At 39.7% G+C, this 22,723-nt stretch overlaps 1 protein-coding gene across 1 annotated transcript; it reads right to left on the bottom strand.

Annotated features, from left to right (window-relative positions):
- Window positions 1-750: 750 nt before the first annotated feature.
- ctsc (cathepsin C) lies at window positions 751-21,719 on the bottom strand. The gene is made up of 8 exons (XM_088345323.1): window positions 21,477-21,719; window positions 18,827-18,972; window positions 14,194-14,348; window positions 9,233-9,388; window positions 7,716-7,834; window positions 4,021-4,152; window positions 3,436-3,668; window positions 751-1,396 (listed from the first exon to the last, which is right to left on the bottom strand). Exons 1-8 carry the CDS (start codon window positions 21,634-21,636, stop codon window positions 1,130-1,132), a joined length of 1,368 nt encoding a protein of 455 aa, XP_088201449.1. The 5' UTR covers window positions 21,637-21,719; the 3' UTR covers window positions 751-1,129.
- Between the last annotated feature and the right edge of the window lie 1,004 nt (window positions 21,720-22,723).

The raw sequence follows: 22,723 nt of genomic DNA on the forward strand, positions 1-22,723 counted from the left end.
ACAATATCTAAATGAGTTGAAACTCAGCCTCCTGGTAATCTGCTTGAGACGGTGCCGCAATAACGGTATTCACGTGTTCTTTTCCGGTAAATATGAACATCCCCACTCTTTAGAGGATTTTGCTGGCGGATTGAGGGTTGTATGTGACAACATGAGTGGTGTAGGAGTATTTAGTTATCAGATGGGTCTGTAATTCAAGATCTGCATTTAATAAGTGGCGGAAAAAGGCAGTAACCAGGTTTGGGAGGGTTAGTTTCCGAATTTAATCCAATACAGTTACTAGTTACCTGTTCGAAATTGTAATCAGGAAGGTAAATTGAATACCATTATACTATATTGCAGTAATGTAACTTGACTGTGTCAGGTTTGCGGGGGCACACTGCTGTTGGCGTTCTGCAGCCAAGGTAACGCACCATATTTGACCGTCAGTAACGAAAACAGCGTTGTGACGGCAGAAAAAAATTGTTAGATTACCCTGTTACTGAAAAAATAGCGCTTATTTATAATGAACGGCGTTATTCCCAACACTGCTTGTTACAGAGATCATTGCGTTCCACTGTAATGCGTTGTTCCAAACACCGACTGTAACACAGCAAAATACAGCAGCAACACAGTGCATCTCTGCATAAGCTGCAAGGTTGAAATTGTGTGATAAAAGTTTCAGTTTATAGTCCTAAAATTACAGTATTCCAATTGTATAGGCATCATCATATGGTATATAAAGCAATAAATTTTTTGGACGTAAAAAAGTATGTTTATAATGATTTGATTTCCTTTTATTAGGAAAGGCACACGTACAGTACACTGTTAAATCCCCTGAGACAACAAATAAGAGCCAGACCGCCAGCAATTACAAACAAATGTCACATGACCATTCCCTTTTATAGAATTACAGCCCCACAAATGTACCGGTAAGTACAAAGCCACAAATGCACGATCAGCGAGAAAAACAAAAAAAGTAAGATTCTAAAAGCATTCCATGCACATTTTAAAATCCAAACCACATTCTAAACCAATTCCTATCAGAACACTGATAAGCCAATACACAACCATTGAAAAATAACAATAGCCTTCCTAATTCATCTTGAATTTAACATTTCTTCATAAAAATGTAAATTAAAAAACACTGTTAGAGTTTAGGGATGGGCTGGGCTGCGACTGCGATGCTCTCGATGGAACATTCATCGTTTCCGCGGCGGATACGGAAGTACCCGTTCTCTCCCCAGCCGGTGCCCCAGCTGTTCTTGACCAGCCAGTACTTTTGCCCAGTCATGTGACAATGGCCGTAGCCCACCAGTAGCACGGCATGATTGGTGAGCTCGAAAGGGTTGAAGGGGTCCGAGATGCCCGTGTGGTGGTAGATGCCCTCCTTGTAGTGCATGAAATCAGGGTACACCTGCATAAAATGTGCAGGGTTCATAAACGGTTCCATGGCCAAATTCAAGCACTTTGTAAGCACTCTTAAGGCAATTTATATTCTTGTCCCCCCAGTGCCATTAACTCTTTCAGTGCCAGATGTTTCTCTCAAATGGGAAGTACCATTTTTTTGCCATTTTGACTCATTTTTGAAGGCCTACAGAAAATTTAGCTCACTAGCTCTACATGCACTGGACACATCAAAAGAAAGCTTGAACCCCTTTTTAGAAAAAAGTACTGTATTTTCACGCCCATATGGCGCACATAAAAGCCTCAGATTTTCTTCAAATCTTGCTTCATGCAGAGCGGCGGATAAAAACCAGCTCAGTGGCCTTAGGGTTGGGCACTCGCTCCTGGGAATGGGAGCTCACAGTTTCCATCCTTAGTTATGTTAAGCCTGACACCAATTTTTGGTGAAATCCAATGTTTTCATGAGATCATTCACATTTCCAACTAAATGCAACTTCTATGCGTCTCATGCGACTTCCTGCTTGCATGGAAGAGGAAATGTCACGCAAATGACTCCACTTTTCTACATAGCCACAGCTGCTTTGTGGCAGACTTAAACCTAAATCACACCACATCCTTACAATGTCATGGTTTGGCACCCATTTTCTGTACCCCTCACAATTCCTCCACCCAGGTGCTTCTAATCAGAAAACTAGGCAGCTCTACCATATATACTTCGGGCTCCCACCTCACATTGCTGTATCATTTTGATTCCTGCTCAAAAAATTAATTTGCCAAGACGACCAGCATCTCCTTCCAAGACTTTCTTATTCAGTTCCCTCCTCATTCCAGGATCATCCACTTCAAAACCTGCCACTCATAACCATCTTCTTAAAAGTATTCCCAAGTTTCTTCTCCAAGATTCTCACACACCAGGATCCCCTCTCAAGTTTTCCCTCCTCAACAGTCCCGGTTCCACTCTCCAATATCATTAGTGGAGTATTTTTTGTTCCCTGAATAAACTGCCCTTTTTGGGGTTTGATCAGCTTCCTGTTTTACTGCGCCTGACAAACATATTATAAAGTAAAATGGATGCAGTCCGGAGATTTCAAACTGGAGAATTGTTAAGTTCTTTTGTTACACACTTTGCAGTTGACCACCTAATTTATTTCACAAATGCACGTAATATTAGTATAAATTTTGTTTTTCAGGGATAAAACTTGATTTCTAATTTATGAATTATTTGCCTGTCCCTAATAAATAGACAGAAAGTTGTCCAGTCAGTCTACGATGGCCTACCAATTTCATCCAACTCCCACCGCTGAGGCTTGGCTAAGAACCCACTGTCCACCTAAAGAAACATCTCGAGTTCCCAGAGAACATCGCGGTGACCGCACTCAGGCCTGACATCGTCCTTGTGTTGGAAACAACAATCAAATGGTTCTGCCAGAATTGACTGTTCCCTTGGAAGACAAGATGGAGGAGGCTTTTGAGAGAAAGAGAGGCAAGTATGAGGAACTGGCAGGCTAATGCCGTAGCAGCAGATGGAAGACCCGGAGCAATCCCATAGAGGTTGGGTGCAGAAGATTTGCCGGTCAGAAACTCATCAGGGCACTCAAGATGCTGGGAGTGAAGGGACTGCACAACAGGCTAGCCATTAGGACTATCAGTGAACCAGCAGGGAAGGCGTCCAAAAGGCTATGGATCATGCACGGGCAACACGTGGTCACATGCTCTTAAGACACACTTGATCAACCCCGGCTGGGTCGCCTGGGCAGGGGATGTTGTGAGCCCCGAAACAACCAGTGAACCCAGGTTTTATCACCGATGATGTGTCTTAAGTTGCACCATTAGTGTATATTAGAACTAGATATTACAGAATTTATTAATGAGTTCATTTATTTATATGGCATATTTGTGTAAGTCGTTATACATTTATTTCTTCATATCTGTCATACAGGATCTGTCCTTCATAGTACACTGCCTATTGTGACAGTATACCCGTGCCTGCTATGCATCTGGCTACTAGTTAGTTATACAACTTGCGAAGACAACAAGAATAGTTCATACCTCAAAAGAAACCGCCATTGGACCATTCTGGACCAGTTCCAGCATCATGGCAGCCTCACTGCAGCCGCCATAAAATCCTCCAACATAATCGTACTCTGCCACATAGGAACGACCGCAGTTTTTCGATACGCCGCAGGGGGTGTTCTTTCCCACGTACGGAAAACAGGATTCATCTACGATACCAAAGTCCTGGACGTACTTTCCAATCAGGTACGGAAAGCCACCATCGCAACCTGAAATATAAAAAAGAATAAAAAAGTTGAATTAAACAAGTCAAACAATTTGTGTTACAAAATCAAGTTCAACACTGAGGTTTAAAAAAGCTGAATATTCTGTTACAATGTAACTTTTTCGAGTCTGGGAGTAGGCAAACTTTTTGAGGGGCTGACTGTATTGAGGTAAAAAAATCGTCAGAGGGCCAGGATAACCCAAGAGAATTGTTTAAAAAAAAGTTCAATTTCGAATAGGTTCGGAATTCCTTATCTGAAGTTCGGATCCTCTCCTGTTTTCCTTGCAAGTTCAAAATTCATTGATGTCTTCTCTCCGTATTCTGAGTGTCTACTAGACTTTTATCATATCACATACCTTGGGAAAATTCAGAGCAGGAGACGACTTGTTGGGGGCTGAGTATTGGAGTTTTGCTGTTGTTAGTAAGGATTCGGATGCGGGTCTCCAACATTCCCATGGCGGCGAAGGAGTAGCAGCTACCGCATGAGCCTATAAAGTAAGAATTTATTTTTAAAAAGCTTTAGTAAAACAAGAACTAAAAAATTATTACAAAGCATCTTTTTTTCGTGACACTTCACAAGTAGGATTGCTAGTCACAACTACTTTATAAGTCGACTACTCACTGACTATAGAAAGGATTGGTCGAATAATTGGGTAATTATTACTAATCAAAATGCCAGCTAAGCACAGTGCTCTGTCAGTTGAGACAAAATCCATAAATAAACCTTTGTCCATTTTCAGGGACAGACGTATGAATAATTAATTAAAATCAATTAAATATTTGGTATCAAGGCAAACCAAAGATTTTATGAAGGAGTATACGGTAGTTAACCGCTAAGTCTATAACAAAAGTACTTAACGAACATTTCGATTTAAACTTTTTAAACAACTGGCGTTTGACGCTTTTGAAGTATGCGCACGAAATGTACAATGCATGTCATTAAAGCTGTATCAGCTGGTACATTACTTGATTTTCACTGAGGCGAATCAGACTCCGTTTAGTTGAACTGTCCGGTGTCCTCTTTAAATGTTTGTGCGTCACTGAGGCACTGCCATGACAAGCAAGATCTTTTTTGAGAACTCCCTTTTCATGCCCAAATTCAAGCACTATTCAAGCAATTTCAAGGCCAATGTTTCCAGTACCTTCAAAGGAAGAAATCCACCGTTGATCAAAAGAATGTTTTGTTTTTCTTCTCAGCTTTGATGACTAAAATGAAGTCACTATCTTGCTGCTAGCACATACTTTGTGCAATTTTGAGCTGTTCCTATCTATGTTCTACAATGTTTTTGTGTCAATTGGTTGCTGTGAACTGACATGAGTTCTGCCATTCTGCTTCAACAATGCCTGCGCAGCTTGGCTACGTCACACTTGTTTACAAACATGGAAAGGACTCTATAGGTGTTTGGTAATAACTCACTTCAGTACGAAAGACAAACAAAGAAAAAAAGTATTGTATGTTTAAAAAGCAGAAAAAAAAATAATGATATTGATTGGTCTGTATCAGAGTGCATTCAATCTTTCAATCTTGACTGCTAAATATCTGCCTTGTGTTTAACCCTATTTAAATTGATATTTATTGCTTGTTTTTTAGAAGATCTGTGTCTGAATAAGTTTTACTTTATATCTTATTGTTTTGCATGTTTAGGAATTTTTTGTGTTGTTGTTGACTTTGAATCTGTTGAATGTGTAAAAATGGTATGTGAATATTTTATTTATATTTCATGTGTTTCTCAGGGATCTCCTGCATAATATATGATATCACTAATTACTAAATAACTTGTTGCATCATTTTGATTATTATTGATAATATATATTCCAAAAAAAAAAAAAAGATCCGAGGAGGTGTTTGGGAACCAAGCCACTTCTGTAAAAAGAGCAGGAATTTCCATGAATAGTCTAGTCTGACAAACTTGTCCTCTTGGATGCGACGGTAGAGGGTAGTAACGCTTCACAAGACAACACAATAATGTGGACTGAAGCCACCATCGGCGTGATTTTTACGCACACTTTTCTTTATTTTTCTTTATTTAAAAGTGTGGTCTATTGAGTCAGACGGCAATGAAACATGGCAATGGATTTTCGAGCACTTCACTTAAATTCAAGAATTTTCCCGATTTGAAGAAATTCAAGCAATTTTTAAGGATTTCAAATATCCCCAAGAACCCTGTTTGTAAATAGTCTTTCATTAGCTGTATCCAGGCTAAAATACTTGCAAACTTTAAAACTTTTGGTATGCGTATTAGATCTTGACGCCATCATTTCTTTACGTTACCGCTCGAGATGCTATTGCGCATTCGCGACTCTCAGCAGAGATCATAGTCATGTAGAGATGACTCTGTAGAAAAACGCGTTTGGTGGCAATAGTCGACAATGGAATTCATTGCCGATTATTTCTACTATAGATTTTTATTGACAACTAATCGTTGCATCCCTATTTACAAGGTATTCAAAAGACAAACTAATGATCACTAATTAAAATTACTGTGTACCACCACCGAAAAATCGACCACACTGAACATCTAACTGACTTTACAGGCTTGAGCCATTCGTCAAACACAGCAGCACTCTTCAGATCTTAAAGTGCAGCCCTGCAGAATTGCTCTCAGACACTCCAACTACTCAGCACGCCTAATCCTTCCTCTCACACACCAGGTTGCGCCGAAAAGCGAGCGAGCGCCCAGACCAGTCGGCGCTGCCAGGAAGGAAGCCGGCAAGCTGCTGCTCGGTGTCTGCCGATAGCCATTCTGTGCACGTCTATGCGCAGATATTTCATCAAACGTGTCTTATCAGAGTAAGTCATATTTGAACTCAAAAGAACTCAAAGTTTGTCGCGCGTTATACCCAAGGTCTTACGGTACATTCTCAACGTAAAAATGATTGATAAGTCAAAAATAGCGCTGACCACAATGGCAACGCAATGAATGCCGCGACATATTTCTATCCACAAAACACCAACAGTCCATTTTTATTAACAACAAGCTCAATGGCATGGCGTTGTCGGGCTTGGCAATGCCGGGGATTCTACTTGAGCGAGGTTATCAGGGCATGGTTTCTTGAAAAAGCCACTAGGGAGTGCCAAAGAGCATGCAACTCCAGAACTGCTAGTACACGAAAGCAGATGTTTATCGATTTTGTTGGTTTTTATTGGGGGTGCCTTGACACGAAGCATAGCGAAAAATCCCAGAGACCTAAAGTACTACTGTATAAATTAAAAATAAATTAGGTATGTTTTGGAGCCTATAAGCTACATACGAACACAAATGCACACAAATCGAGATTTATATAATAGTCTAGCTATCTAAATAAGTGTTTGGACGTTTTATAATAACACTCTTTGCATGGCCGAATTCAAGCACTTTCATGTTAATTATGTCATCCCCCACATAATTATATTGTCAATGATAATTATTATTGAGTGTCATTAATCCTTATTGTTAGTCTCACTATCTTTAACGATGTATAACATCATCAAGACGTGGGTCTCTTTTTTTATACTTGCAGCATGTTGTGCGTGGATTTCTTCAACACTTAGCCATTGTTGGTATTTTTACGTTGTCTAGTGTTCAATGCTTTTCTGAATGAGGAGCTGCATCAAAATTCCGCTCTGCAGCATTTTCTTCTTCTGAAATCCGTTGGACAGGTGTCTTTTTGGAGGGAAAAACATAGTGATAGACAGTTGTTGTCTCTCTTTTTCATCTTGGAAAAAATAACCTTTTACACAAACATGTCATCATCCCTTACGTTGAAAACTTGTATTGAATGGCTCTTCAGAGGATCCAATTGAGCAACCTTGAGTAACTCACCGAAGATCTCCAAACACGAAATTGCAAGAAAATTTGCATGAACGCATTGTAAATTCGGCAAGCCGTTTTATGTACGTGTACATATTGAACCGTAATTGTATTGACCCACAGGTAAAGAAGAGGTGGATTTTTAGCCAATAAGAATGCAGAACACAATGCAGGATGAAAATTTGCAAAGTAACCAAATCGTAGAGCGTAAACCACAGTATAGCAAGGAATTTTTGTCGTTGGAATTGAAACATATGCACCTTGGTTTCGCACAGGGCTGACAAAATTGATGCCGTCTACATTTCTCCAGTCCCAGTGCTTTGGTAGAGCGGCTGCCAAATTGTTTTCATGGATTGTCACAGGCTTTGGACGAACACGGCTGCAGTAGACAAAAAAAGATGAATTACAACCCAAAAAATTGCATACACTTACACATTCGAATTTTTCAGATTTCACCTCAGGTGTCTTTTGAACAGCTATGCGGTTATACGCATATAATTCCCTTGTCCAAGGCTCAAAAAGTGTATATTTTAGTAACTGATGGGAGTAGTAGACAGAAAAAAAACTTCTTGCTAAAACTGTGGCAACATTGCTGAATTATGCAAGTAATTTAAAGTGAAAATTGTTTTCCAACACCAGATGATTTTGTTGATGTTATTTTTTCTCCCCCAATTTATAATGTATGGATAAAATTACTAAAACAAATCATCCTATCAGTAGGTGCAAGAAAATTGTTACTTTTTCTTTTCATATACTTTTTATCCATTTATGAATTAGTAGAGAAACATATAAAATAACTTTTGTTTGATGAAGGTTGATAAGTTTATTCTGCTTGTCACTGTTGCAAAGGAGATGGCATAGGATGCCAGTTCATTGTTTTGACTATTATTCCTAACTGTACTGAGTTATTTTGACTATTATGCACTGTTTACATGATTTTCACTATTGGCCAATTATGTTGCTGTTCTTTGATTCTCTCATCCTTTCGTGCTGATCTGCTTTTTTTAGCGCCTGATATATATCAAAAAGCAAGGGCTCAGAGGCGGACCTTTAGAACAGCTTGGATTTTTTTTTTATCTCTAGGATTTTTTACCCTTTTTGTTCTCCTTGCAAGTTCAAAATTCATTGATGTATTCGGTCCCTAGTTTAAGCAGCTACTAAAATATAATCTTATCAAAGGTTTTTAAGATTTCCCTGCAAAAAAAAAAAAGAAATATATCAAATGAAGTAAAACATTTCACATAATTTTGCTGGGTTTAATTATTTTCTTTCTTTACAAAAATAAAATTGAACAAAGTAGAGGAATGTTAATTGGCAGATGTTTTTGTATTTTTTTGTTATATTTCTAGAACAACAACAAAAAATAGTAAAACTTAAAAACTGGTTTAAAATAAAGTAAAAACCAAAGTTATAACAAAATGATGTTCCAAAGTGAAAAACCAGTATTACTTCCTGAGCCACACTGACAAAAAATAATAAGAAATATGTTACATTGTCAATTTAGGCGACATAATAATTTAAACCTTAAAAATACATTAAACTGATGCTGTGGATTATTTTTTGAATATTTTCGATAGATGGTGTGCCTCAAGATTTTAAATGAAAAAAATGTTGAAAAAACCTTTGTCTATACAGTATTGTACAGGACACCGTGTATAAATTTAGACTCGACAGAAAATCTGCTAAAAGAATGACTCCCCTTGTTTCATCAATGACAGCCGAGTCAGTCCTGTTGGTTTTTCGACTGTATGTTCAAACAAAGAGAGTAAATACTCACACAGGAATGTGTGAGGCGGGTCCTCCTGCTCTGTAGTGCAGGTCCTGCAGTGAGTAGGTTTTATATTCTGGGTAGGAAACTGCCTTCCAAGACTTCTGCACTGAGTTAATGGACTCAATGACAGCCTGGTTTTGCGTAAAAAGCCTGTTGAGGATCCTGAGGTGAAGAGACAAATGTCACTCGACTCTCATGTGAAACAACACAGCATTGCTTTTGTCTGAGACTCGATTTTGTCCTTAGACTTTATCTTGATAATGCGCTAGGCACTTTATCATTAAAACCAGTCTAAAATATCAAATTTCCCTTCGCAAACAAGCAAGGTTTTATAGGTATAGTACTGTATTTGGGGAATGATTGATCAATCGATAATCATAGCTTACCCAATTCACAATTCATTGGCAGTGATGGCACTGAGATGATACCCCTAGACCACAAGTGGTACACATGACATAAGAAAAGGCATTAGAGGTTATTTCATTATCACACTTTTTACGGTGTAAGAAACACTGATTTGTATAGTGCATTTCGTTCTGCATTCTGATAGGTTAAACAGTATCTCTACTTCTCCGACAAACACCATACAAGCTCTTTTGCATACGTATATTAAACCGCAACGTTATTGGCGCACTGGTGAAGAAGTGGAGAGACTGATTAACTTATCGGAATGCAGAACAAAAAGAACTACGCAAAACAATTTTTTGTGGCACCGTAAATATAGTGTGATGATCAGATAAGCTCGAAAAACTCTTCATATCTATTTTGAACCACTGGGGATCTAGAAGGGAAATGTCAGCGCGGTCACTGCTGCAACCCTAGCTAGATTCCTGTTGCAAACAATGTTTTTATATCAGTGACACTTATCCGTCTTATCAATCAGAGCCCTAATTTATAACCGAACAAACACAGTAGTTCTTACTGTTTCTTTGACGGTGTGATTCACAATCCGGTGCACTTTATAGTGCGAAAAATACGGTACTTCTGATATATTGTACAAAAACAAATAGCCTCAAACGGTTTAGATGAGGCACAGGGGACAAATACAACTCTGCTGCAAAGGGCGATATTAAGGGAAAATTACGTTAATAATCATGAGAGGGATGTATCACCAAAGGCAGCAGCAATAGCTGAACAATAACAGTAAAGATTAGGCAAGAAAAAAATTGATTTCTTAAACATCGTAGGATAAACATTCTTAAGGCTTCTGAGACCAAGTATTCATCCAACTCAGGCATGTCAAACACTCGGCCCATTGGATAATTTGATCCAGACCGCCACAAAAGCCAAAGTTATGATTTCTAAAAGGCATGCAAACCAAATGCTCTTTCTGGCTGCTAGAGGGCAGTAAAGGAAATACAGTAAGACCTCGGTTATCGCGGTTAATGGGGACCAAAACCACCCGCGATAAGTGAAAATCCGCAAAGTAGCGGCGCACCTTCCCCCAGAAAAAAAAAAAAAAAAAAAAAAAAATCTTTTTTTTTTTAATTATTATTTTTTAGCCCCGGTTAATGGGGAACAAAACCACCCGCAAAAAGTGAAAATCTGCAAAGTAGCGACGCCCCTTCAAAGAAAAAAAATTAAAAAATAAAATCTCATCTCATCTCATTATCTGCACCGCTTATCCTTATTAGGGTCGCGGGGGGGCTGGAGCCCATCCCAGCCATCTCCGGGAAGTGGGCAGGGGACACCCTACACCCTGAACTGGTTGCCAGCCAATCGCAGCTGCAAATCAGTTCTCGCAGCTAGCTGCGTTCTTCATCGACGCACGAGCCGAGTGATCCACCGCTAAGAGTCGTACAGCTGGGCGATTTTACGTCCGCCCGGGACGATCGGAGACAAATTCACGACAGGATTTATACTTGCGCCGCACGGCGGGTGCCGTTCGGTCGCTTCCGCAAGCGACCCCCTAACCCGCGGCGCAGGTACTTTCGGGCGCGATACGCACGACACTGCGACAAGCTGAGCGGGTCGGGCGCTCGGCGCGGAGGCCGGCCTGTCGGAAGCGCAGCAGAATGCGAGGGGGGGAGGATTTTGTACGGGAGTCGGATTTGGGCACAACACCGGCGCCCGGCGTCTCCCGCTCGGGCCGCGATTCCTCTACATGGCGCTACACGGCCCTCGATGGCTCCAGCCGACAGACGGGCGGCCGCGGGGGAAAGGTGTAGGGGGGACCTGTGGGGTTAGGGGGGCGGTGAAGCGGAAGCCGCACCGAAACCGCGCGCCGGGAAACGAGAACGGCGCGCAGTGCTAGGGTCGTCGGCCGAGGGGGATTCCCGCAAAAAGTGAAAATCTGCAAAGTAGCGATGCCCCTTCAACTTGTAAGGCCGGGAGCTGGATTTGAACCCACTTAGGAGGTTCCCACGACCTCAGAGCTGTGCCGCACACGCGCTAACCACTGCGCCGCCGTGCTGCCCATATATATATATATATATATATATATATATATATATATATATATATATATATATATATATATATATATATATATATATATATATATATATATATATATATATATATATATATATATATATATATATATATATATATATATATATATATATATATATATATATATATATATATATATATATATATATATATATATATATATATATATATATATATATATATATATATATATATATATATATATATATATATATATATATATATATATAGTTTTTTTTTTTTTTTTTTTTTGATAACCATTACAGACCGCGAAGCTCTGAGGCCGCGAACGTCGAACTGCGAAGTAGCGAGGTCCCACTGTACTCTCATCTTACAAGTTTGATCTGATGTAGTCTATTCTTATTGCCCATGTACTGCAAAAACTTTGATGTTGTATTTCTTTTAATTCGCTTGAAACCAGTACAACAATTACTTAAATTATACTTGATAATATCTCCCTACTTTAGTTTGTATAGTGTGGAGATTATATGTAGGTGTAAAACTGCATTCACACAAATGTTAAAATAATCCAGTTAACGCATTTAATGCCACACATTAAAATCATTGTTTCCCATTATTTGTGAATAAATGCGCTATGGTTTAAAAAATATCCCTTGTTGTGTTTGATAACAACATGTTGTGTAGGCTACTAAATTAGTCTGAATGATTAGGCATAATACTGAAAAACAAAACTGATCTGAGTTAGACATCTTTGATTTAAATGGTTTTCACCCAAAATAATACTTTACTTTTTCATACAGTATTTGACAACAGTAAGTAGGGTAGAAGGATAAAGAATGAATGAGGTTAAGTCAATGGTTATTCTATGACAGAGGGGCACCAACATGTTTGTTGCAGTCACGAGTTGCTCCCTCTGGCCTGGTCTGAAGTTGTCAAATTCCACTTATGTAACATTGTGACTTTCTAGGAATATTGTAAAACTAATCATGTGTAACCATGAACAGATACGACAACATGAAATGTTGCAAAAGGGAAGGTTTATGTTTCCTAACTATTGTGACGCATCTCATTTATGAAAGGTTCTAGTGTAACTAAATTAGGGCTCGCACGATATGGGTTTTTCTAGGGCCGATACAAATCAGACTAACTGATATTTGGAGCCGATATTCATTTGCTATAAAAGCTTATAAGATGGCGTGAAAAATGATTAATAATGCAAAAAAAAGAAATATTTGTTAAAAATTAAAATAAAACCTTTTACATGAAATAAATTGGAATTTTAACACAACTAACACGACTAATCTTTCACTTAAACCAAAAACTGACAGTGCAAGGAAATTAATTTAGACTTTGTTTAAAGGTACAAAAAAACTTGTATAATTTCCTGATTTTTTTGTAATAAATAAATAAAAATGTCAATACAACCAACATGACTTAATTTAACTTGCAACAAAAAGTGTATTAAAATGTTAACAAAGCTTGCAAATGGAAAAGTGTGGGCACACCTGTTTTACAGCCAGATTGACAAACTAATGTTATGGTAACAGCTAATCACTCACCTTCCACTTTAGCGTGTTTTTTTATGCTTTCTTCTAAACACAAAACCAACACGCTTGATTGAAGAACTAATTTTATGACAAGTGCTAATATATCAGTCTCGACCAGAACGTGTCTCCCGAAAACAAGTTAACTACATTTTTTACACATCTCTTAATCACATACACGCTTTTCTATCAGGGACACAAGCAGGTCGGGAAGAGTGAGTCGAGTTGCCACTCTAACGTTATTTTACTGTTTCGGTGGCTCTGCCCCCGGTCAGAAGTGTTAGAGAAGCAGTAGAGAGGGAGATCTTGACTCGGGTGCATCAGAGCCTAAATAACCCAGTTTTAAATCTATTTAATGAGCCCATGGAAAAATAAAAATGCCCTTATCGATATCTGTCAAATTCCCAAATATAGGTGCCGATAATTGGCCCACCTGGTAATCGGTCAACCTCTATATTAAAAAATTACTAATACTATCAGTTAATATCATATTGAAAGGTGAACATGTTATTTGAGAAGTGTGTAGGCAATGGGTATCTGTTAGCAACATCAGATAAATTGTTGACTAAAAAGAACTTTGATGAGTTTGTGGTGAAAAGTGTCATTATAGTGTAATAACATTACCATCTAAAAATTTCAAAATGTATTTATCACTCCAGGGAGTGCCATGTCTATCTTGTTGTTCGCCCCTGCTTGTGCCACTTTCATTTTGTGGCTGAACCGTACCACATAATCAGTCGCGATATAACGTGTTTTATCTGTCCTGCAGTATGATATAAAAAAAAATATCTTGGCATCTGTGAGGAGTCACATATACAGATATCTTTCGGTATCTGACTTTGGTGATATTGAAAACAAAACTAATGACTTCAGCAAGGAAACTGCAGCTCTAGTGAGAGTATGACAGGCAATCGTCTGTGTGTCTAACCCTGTATGTCTACACTGACGCCAATGCCAATAATTCAAATGTTTCAGTGCAGTTTTATGCATTTTTAAAATTATGATTACCTTGAGCCCAAGACTGGTTTATCTTGAAGCTGTGGTGGTACTGGATTCACTTTCTTGCCAACAAAGCACCCCCAGTTGTTGCCCAAGATGTCATGCACCCATCCTGGTAGGGTGTGGTCACAATAGCTGGTCACTTCCGATCCCTCCTCGGTGTACTAAAAACAAATTCGTATCAATAATGTTGACAATAATATAAAAATAAGACAGGAAAAGTCATACAGCCGTTTCGATTACAAACGACACATCACTACGATTTAGAGCAGGAGTGGTCAATCTTTCGAGTGGTACTTTCATTTTATGGATTTTTTTTCAATCTTTCTTTTTTTGTTTTCAACATTCTATACATGAAAAAATAGCAAAATGAAAAAAAACTATAGTCAAGACATTGAGAAGGTTAGAAATAATAATTTTGAATAATTTTTAGCACTTTGGTTTGGCGGGCCAAATTAAAAAGACTGATGTCTGTAGTTTGCAGGTTTTTAACGTGTCTGAATGGATTTTTTATCAGATTGTTTCCAGTTTCCTCTTAAGTCCACAAAAGATGCAGAGAAGGTCGAGTGGCTAGTCAAAATTTTCCTGAGGATGGTTGTCTGTCTGTGTGTCCCCTGCAATTGTGTAGCAACTATTCCTACCCCAGCTAACACCTCTTTGACCAGTTGCCATCTTGTAGGCACTACAGGTTCCCCAAAACTAAGAAAAAACAGCTCAGCGACAGCTTCTTCCCTGGGTCCATCACCACCCTAAACAAACGCACAAATCTGTGATAACAAATCTTGTGAATTTCTTGTCCTCTCTTTTTGTTGCTGTTAAATAAAACTGTAAAAAAATATTACATGTTTTACCCTGGAGGGCCATCTCCAATCTCGTTGCATAAAATGTTTCACAACGTTTATCAATGACAAAAAAGACAAATCTATTTTTCATTCTATTGTAAATATTTTTGCCTTTTCATTCTTTTCTCTTTAAATTCTTTATAACATGTTTACCCTGGAAAGTCATGTCTAATCTTGTTGCATACGATATCATTCATCCATCATCTGCACCGCTTATCCTCAGTAGGGTCTCGGAGGTGCTGGAGCCCATTCCAGCTATCGTCGGACATTGGGCAGGGGACACCCTTAACTGGTTCCCAGCCAATCGCAGAGCACACAGAAACAGACACCTCACTCGCTCATTCACACCTAGGCACAATTTGGAACGGCCAATCAACCTGACGTGCATGTTTTTGGAAGGTGGGAAGAAACTGGAGTGCCTGAAGGAAGAACAGGCAAACTCTGCACAAGAAGGCTGGTATCTGGATTTGAACCCATGACCTGAGAACAGTGCCGCGGACCGTGCCGCTCATGTGGATATCAATGACAATATGTTAACTCCACCAAAACACAATCTATTTTATTCTAAAACAGAGAACAGGATGTCTTTGTATGACGAGAGAGAAGCTTCTGCAGACAAGGAAGAAGAAACACAATCACATGGGTTGTTCAAACCTTGGGCACATGCATCATGTGTCATATGATTAAAAGCAGAAACAATCATGTGGCGTTGAGTTGCTAAAAGATGATTAGAGGATGTAATAAATTCACAGATCCAAAGAATTCTTTCATTGAAGTTCAGGCAGTGTGAAAGCACACAATAAAAAAGCAATAACATATGTTTTAGTGTGTTTAAAAAAATAATAATAATAAATAAAATTAAAAAAATAACAGCCAATAACATAAACCAAACCAGCATAAAACTGCATTGATTGTATCCATTCAGCAGTGTCGACTTTTTACATGCGGGTTTGCACACGTTGACACGAAAACATCCATCCATCATCTGCACCGCTTAACCTCAGTAGGGTCGCGGGGGTGCTGGAGCCCATCCCAGCCATCTTCGGGCAGGGCACACAGAGACGGACAACTCACTCGCTCATTCTTAACCTGACATGCATGCTTTTGGGAATGTGGGAGCAAACCGGAGTGCCCGGAGAAAGCTCGCGCAGGCACGGGGAGAACATGCAAACTCCACACTGGGAGGCTGCGGTAGCTGGACTTGAACCTTGAACCTCCGCACCGTGGGGCAGCACACTAACCAACCAGCTGCCGTGCCGCCCAACACAAAAACAATCAATAGAAAAAGAACGATTTGTATTTAAATAGAACCGTGGCAATTAAATCAAATTAAGTTATGGTCCAAAATTTAAATAAAATATTAGGTCATATTTTTGAGAACTAAATTTTATATGTACTTTTCTAGTGATTTTGTTGTATGGGTGCAGTATATTTTTTTTTTCAATTTGATTTAATATTCCTCATATTTGAGAAATGCTCTGCAGTAGTTTGTCATACGTCTTTGTTCTGATTGATCAAAGCAGCAGAGACAAAAAGACTTAAAATGTGAATGATTTTTTGGGATATAATCTTCGATATCGACTGATAAAGAGCTATTTTATCGTGATAGCAATTTTTGTCATATTGCCCAGGCCTATTGTATTATGTTATTGGCTGTCAGAATGAAAGTGTAAGGTGTAAGGTGTAAGTGGGAAACGTGTTTTTTGAGCCAGGTATGGCTCTTTTCATGTGTACATCTGGCTTGGAGATTTTAGTAAATGCGAATCCGAGGTCGTGGTTCTTTCCAGATCTGCCCGACTAAAATTTACAGTCACAGTGTTACGTCAGAAGACTCTGTTTACGCTGTAGAGAGCTATGTAATCCTGTTTATTGAATCTCATTGAACTATGTATGGTAACTGTATGATGAAAACCCACAGAACAAACTGTCAAAATGAGCCTCAATGAGCCTAATTTTCCCTAACCCGTTTCAACCACTGATTCGGCCAACACCTCAAAAGACCAACAATTCATTAAGGGGCCGGTCACACAGACATTTGCGGCTGAATCACAGCTAAAATTTTGCGTTTTTTTTTTTTGCCCGTGGTTGCCCGCGATGGAAAATGCGCAAAATTGGCCAACCCGCTGTTCATCGGTGGTATGCCCGTAAAACACGCCGGCGACTGTTCCGCTTCCTCATCGCGTCATTTCTGCGTCATTTTCTCGTGTGGACCACGGGTATAAAAGCTCCCGAGCCGGTGTTAAGCCCAAATCCGACTCCTACGCAACACCACCGACCACCCCCCCCACCCCTCGCGTGAACGCGCATTCTGCTGCGATCGCTTTTGACTTTTTCATCCGCGTTAACAAACGCATTTTGTAGAATACGATCGCACTTTATTGTTTAAATAAACGCGTTATATAGACTAGGATCTCCCAATTGTTATAATTAGCTCACTTTATTGTTTTAATAAGCGTTTTATATAGAATACGATCGCTTTTGTTGGAAGCGCAGCAGAATGCGCGTTTACGCGAGGGGGGGGGGGGGGATTTACCGTTCGATTACGTTCACAACAAAAACGAAGACGGAATGGTTTAAGTTGTATTACATTCCCAACAAATGCAAGACGAAGTGGTTTTGGTTGTATGTTCGCCATTACATTCCCTAAAAGTGAGATAAAACGAGGTAAAAGTGGGGATGCAAATCTCGACAGGGATGCATTTCTCGGGTAACACCGGGCTGTAGAAATCATAACCGCTCAAGACACAGTCCAGTGAAGATCAAGATTTCAAGCTATGGCATCATTTTTATTTTATTATCTTGAAAAGAAATGTCAAGAAATAAAAATGGATTAAGACGAGGTCACTACGCTGACGGGGATCCATGTTCACCCCCTTGACGTCTCGAGCACAACTGAGTGTGCTCGGCAAATCGCGCTGTATATACGCGGAGAAAGGCGTTTGACTGTCACACGAGTAACACGCTAATTTCACGTAATAACACCGCGATACAGGCGCAGAACACGCTATTACCATGCTCCACCCACGATTACCCGCTGAAATTTCCCGTCCTACCCATGTGTAACCACGCCCTGGCCGCGGCCAGAGCACGTCGTTCCGCGTCATTTCTGCGTCATTACCTCGTGTTGACCACGTGTGCGGCACGCGGTTTAACACGTGCTCAAACTTTTGAGCAGCTCAAAAGTTTTGAACGCGGCCAACCACGTGAAAATTTCCGACCGCGAGTAAAGCACTGCTCTATCTCGTCTATATGGCGGTCTCAAAACGTCCAACAGCGCCCAACGGCATCTGCTTCACGGCCAGAAATTTCTGGCCGTGGTTCAGCCTCAATACGCTCGTGAAAGGCTGTGTACCCGTGCTCTGAAGAATAGAGCCGCGCAAAACTTTTTCACGCTGCCACACGCGCGCGTATTTCCGACCTCGTGTTAAGCACCGCTGTATCTCGTCTTAATGGCGAACTCAATGCGTCCAATAGCGTCCGCCTCAAAGGCAGAAATTTCTGGCCGTGATTCAGCCGCAAATGTCTGTGTGACCGGCCCCTAACAGGAAGTGACCAAACTCTCCAGCTCTATAACAAATATTTGAAATCCCAATGTGTTCATTTGTGATCAAAAGATTATGGAGTTGTCAACAATTATTAAAATCAACCGATTTGATAACTTTTTATTGGAAAGCATCAAAGAAACTTAACCGGTCATCGTACACTCCTCCGATGACTGACATCAGCAGCCTTTAAAAGAGAGGCGTAAACGACTTTCTGTCGCTCTTCGCATGCTCCTTTCTGTCAAGTGCTTTATTTACCTTGAAGAAGGCAAACCATTTATAGCCATTGATGACGACTTCAAACCCCTGGTTGTAGATGAGTGTGAAGAAGCCAGTGTTGCCAAGGTCATCTTTGGCCACAGACAGCTTCTCAAGGGTGACCGTTATCATGCTCTCCCCTTTGGCTGAAAAAATAATGTACTGGTTAAAGCAGAACCTTTACTGTGACATCCTTTTCCATGCATTGATTTCAGTGTCCATACTAGGGCTGCACGATTCTGAGAAAAAAAAATTTGATTTTTCAAAACAGTATTGCAATTTCGATGCGATTTTCGGTGCATTTTCTGTGCAAGTTTTGTTATTTTTGTAAGTACTTAACCCTTGGATGTCATGATTACCGATGGGAATCACCTGTGCCCACCTCTTTGGCGCCAACTGCCTCGGACTCTGATTGGCTCCCTGTCCCTATTTATACCCCCTCCTATGTGTCCCCTTTTGTCAGTCCATCTGGAACCTCAGTTAACACTTGGCAAGCCTTTTTTCGACCCTGACTCCTACCTGTTTTTTGCTACCGTCTGTTCCCCGGCTTTGACCCGTTTTTGATCCTGACCACGTCTACTCTCCTCTTCCGGCTTTCGACCTCTTTTTGTCCCCGACCACGTCTACTCTCCTTTCCTGGTTTACGACTCGCTAACGAACCCCGAACACAGTTTTGCTCTCCTTTCCCGGCTACTGAATCCTTTTTACGTTCCCGACACCGCCATGGCTCGCCACGGAAGATCCACTTCCATGTTCAGAGCGAACTGCTTCCATCAGCGTCCATCAATCACCGGATCGGGGGCGCAATCCATTCTCTTTCTTCCATTATAACGCAAGTGGGTCCGGTTTCCGTTCTGGTCCTGACATTGGATGCATGACCTACCAGCACATACATTCTTCCATGAACAAGTAAAATGACTAAAGGCATCATGTCATAAACATGTTTTATGGGGAATACCTGGAATATGACAATATTACAACTTTTTGTTATTTTTAAGGATTTTGAAGAATATTTTTTTTCTCCCACTTATACAGTCAAGGGTTATTGACATGCTTTACTCGCCTGCTAGCCTTCGAACTGTTGAGAAGCAAAGAGGTGTCTGTATGATGTAACCAGTTACGCCTAGACACACCCTTAGAAAATGTATAAAATACAAAATAATTAATTCTTCAGATGGTGATCAACTTTGACCTAGGACCAGGTAAGGCTTCTTGGTATTATCCCAGCTGTTTTCCAGCCAAGATATCTATGCTACACTCATCTTGCATGAGATTGGAAAAAAGAACTGAGTACGTACTATTTTTCTGTGTGCTCTAACTTAGATTATTGAATGTGAGGAGCACCTGCAGTAATTATTTCATCCATCCATCCTTATCTGCACTGCTTTTCCTCAGTAGGGTTGCAGGGGTGCTGGAGCCCATCCCAGCTATCTTCAGGGAGTGGGCAGGGTGCACCCTGAACCAGTTGCCAGCCAGTCGCAGGGAATGAATGAATGAAAACTTTATTCGAACATTAAAATAAAAACAGAACAAAAACAATAACTCAAACCACAAAATAATATTACACAATATGTTGGAAAGGGGTAGTCAGAAGCAAATGCTTATATTCCCTACCCCTTCATCTTCCCTATTAAACACACCAATTATATAACAACAATTGTAATAATATTATAATAACAGTTATGATATAACAATAGCAACAATAACACAAAGTTAACCATAGTTCTAGACGCACTATTCCTAATTTCTCGCATCACTCATATCCGATTTTCTTCATCTCTGTATTCCGCCAGGAATGTTTTTTTGTATTTAAATTTGAACAAATGAATACAGTTGTTGGACATTGCTTGATCTCGTCTTGCAGACTGTTTTAGAGCTTGGGGTTGGGGTTGGTGTTGGAGTTAGGGTTAGATCTTTTGACTTCATTTAAACTTGTATTACTTTGAACATTGTTCAACTTAAATGAAGGCATAATAAACCATAAAGTCATACTTAACACCTTGAAAACCAACGAAGTCATTCTCGACTTTGATTTGATTTAAGTCATTATTTTCTTATTTTACCCCAAAGTTTTTAGAACGTCGTAAATATGAAACAATTCCACTGACACATTTTGCTCTGTTCAAGTTTGTTTCGTTTTAATAAAAAATAAGATCAAGATGAGCAAATCAGGATGTCCCCAGCCTACCCCCTGAAGATAGCACGGATGGGATCCAGCACCCTCCGTGACTGAGGATAACCAGCGCAGAAAATGGATAGATGGATGGAGATAGAGATGTGGAAAAAGCTTAAATATCCTAAATCTAAGCAGAAATATGAACTACAATAAGTACATCGAGTGACCTCCTGAGCCACAGTGATCACAAATGATAAGAAGAGCGTTATACTGTCAACTTAAGATGTAAAAAATACATGAAAGTCATTCTGCAAATTAGTTAGTATATACTTTTGACGGACGCTGAGCATTGAGATTTTTTTTTATTGAAAAAAAGTGTGCTTTGGCTGAAAAAAGGTTTCAAAACCCTGGAGTGTCCTATATGAGATGCATCAATAACTCTCTTCCAAGTGGTCAAACTTAGACTGTCACTATGTTACAACTGTACCCGGTCTCCCCTACTTTCAGTGAGAAATATGAATATTTCTGGCGTACCTTGGCCAGAGCAGTTGACGTTCTTATCGTGGCCCCGACTGGAAACCTGGAAGATCCAAGTCCCCAGCAGGTCCTCGTATGTGCAGTTGGCCGGTGTGTCCCCCCAGCACACCCCAGCACAAATCACCAAAACACACGCCAGGACGTCGATAAACCTCATTTTACCAAGTTGTCATGCATGCAAAGTTAAGCAAGTTCACTTCTTCCTGCTCCACTGCAAGATCTAAATTTAGTAAGTTACAACTTTTTCAAAACGGAAATCCAAAGACCTTGAACGCAACGTTCAAGATAGTTCTCGTAAGAGGTGGCGACAAAAGGTTTTAGCCTTCTAATGGCCATACAGTACGAGTTTGTACTTCTGTCTGACAAATAATTGTAGACAAAGTGCAAATTGTTCGTACGTTCGTAATGTTTAAATGCTGCAACAGTTTGTTTTTTGTCGTCACAAATCGAAGAAATTATCTTGATTCAAAAAACATCTTTGTTCCGCTCTCTCCGTTGGCTTTTTTTTTTTTACCGTCACGTGACCTTTGCTAATGCTGCGCAAGCGCGGATATATGAACCCACGGTACAGTATACAGTATGTATTTTACACTGTTTTTAATCAAACGCACAGTCATAATGCATTGTAGGCTCTTTCGAGATTTTAATTTTTCTACAAAAATGAAAGCATAATTGTTTTTTGCCCCTGACTTCGGATAAAATGGATTATTTCGGTATGCATGAAGCTGTAGAACTGAAGGATGACATCTATCCTACTTTAAAGAGCCAGTATGTAATATTTAGTGCCTCCAAGCGGTACTTAAAAAAACGTCCATTCATTAACAAAAAAACATTGATTTGAATACTAACCAAAAATACATAAAAATGAGAAGAAAAAGATCACTTCTGCCTAGTACCTATGTTGAACTGACAATTTCAGCCTTGAATCAAATAAAAACGTATGCCAAAAACATGTCAGGACAGGCTCGACTTTCAGCATTAGCTTTGGTCGCGATATAAAAGAACTTCTTGATGGAACTTAAAAGCACGGATAATTTGTTCAACAGAGTAACACGATCTTGTTGAGGAAAGAAAGGAAGATACATTTTTTTGCACAAACAATAATGTTTTTTTGTGAGTAAAATGTGGCTATATTATGAAATAATATTGCAATTGTATGAAGTTATTACTGATGCTTTTTTATGTGATGCAACTGTCGCTGCAGTAAAAGTTTTATAGCCATGAAACAGTTATTGAGGGTTAGA

This window comes from Urocampus carinirostris, chromosome 10 (assembly GCF_059441175.1).
Source record: "Urocampus carinirostris isolate Australia breed hairy pipefish chromosome 10, RoL_Ucar_1.0, whole genome shotgun sequence".
NCBI classification, from domain to species: Eukaryota; Metazoa; Chordata; class Actinopteri; order Syngnathiformes; family Syngnathidae; genus Urocampus; species Urocampus carinirostris.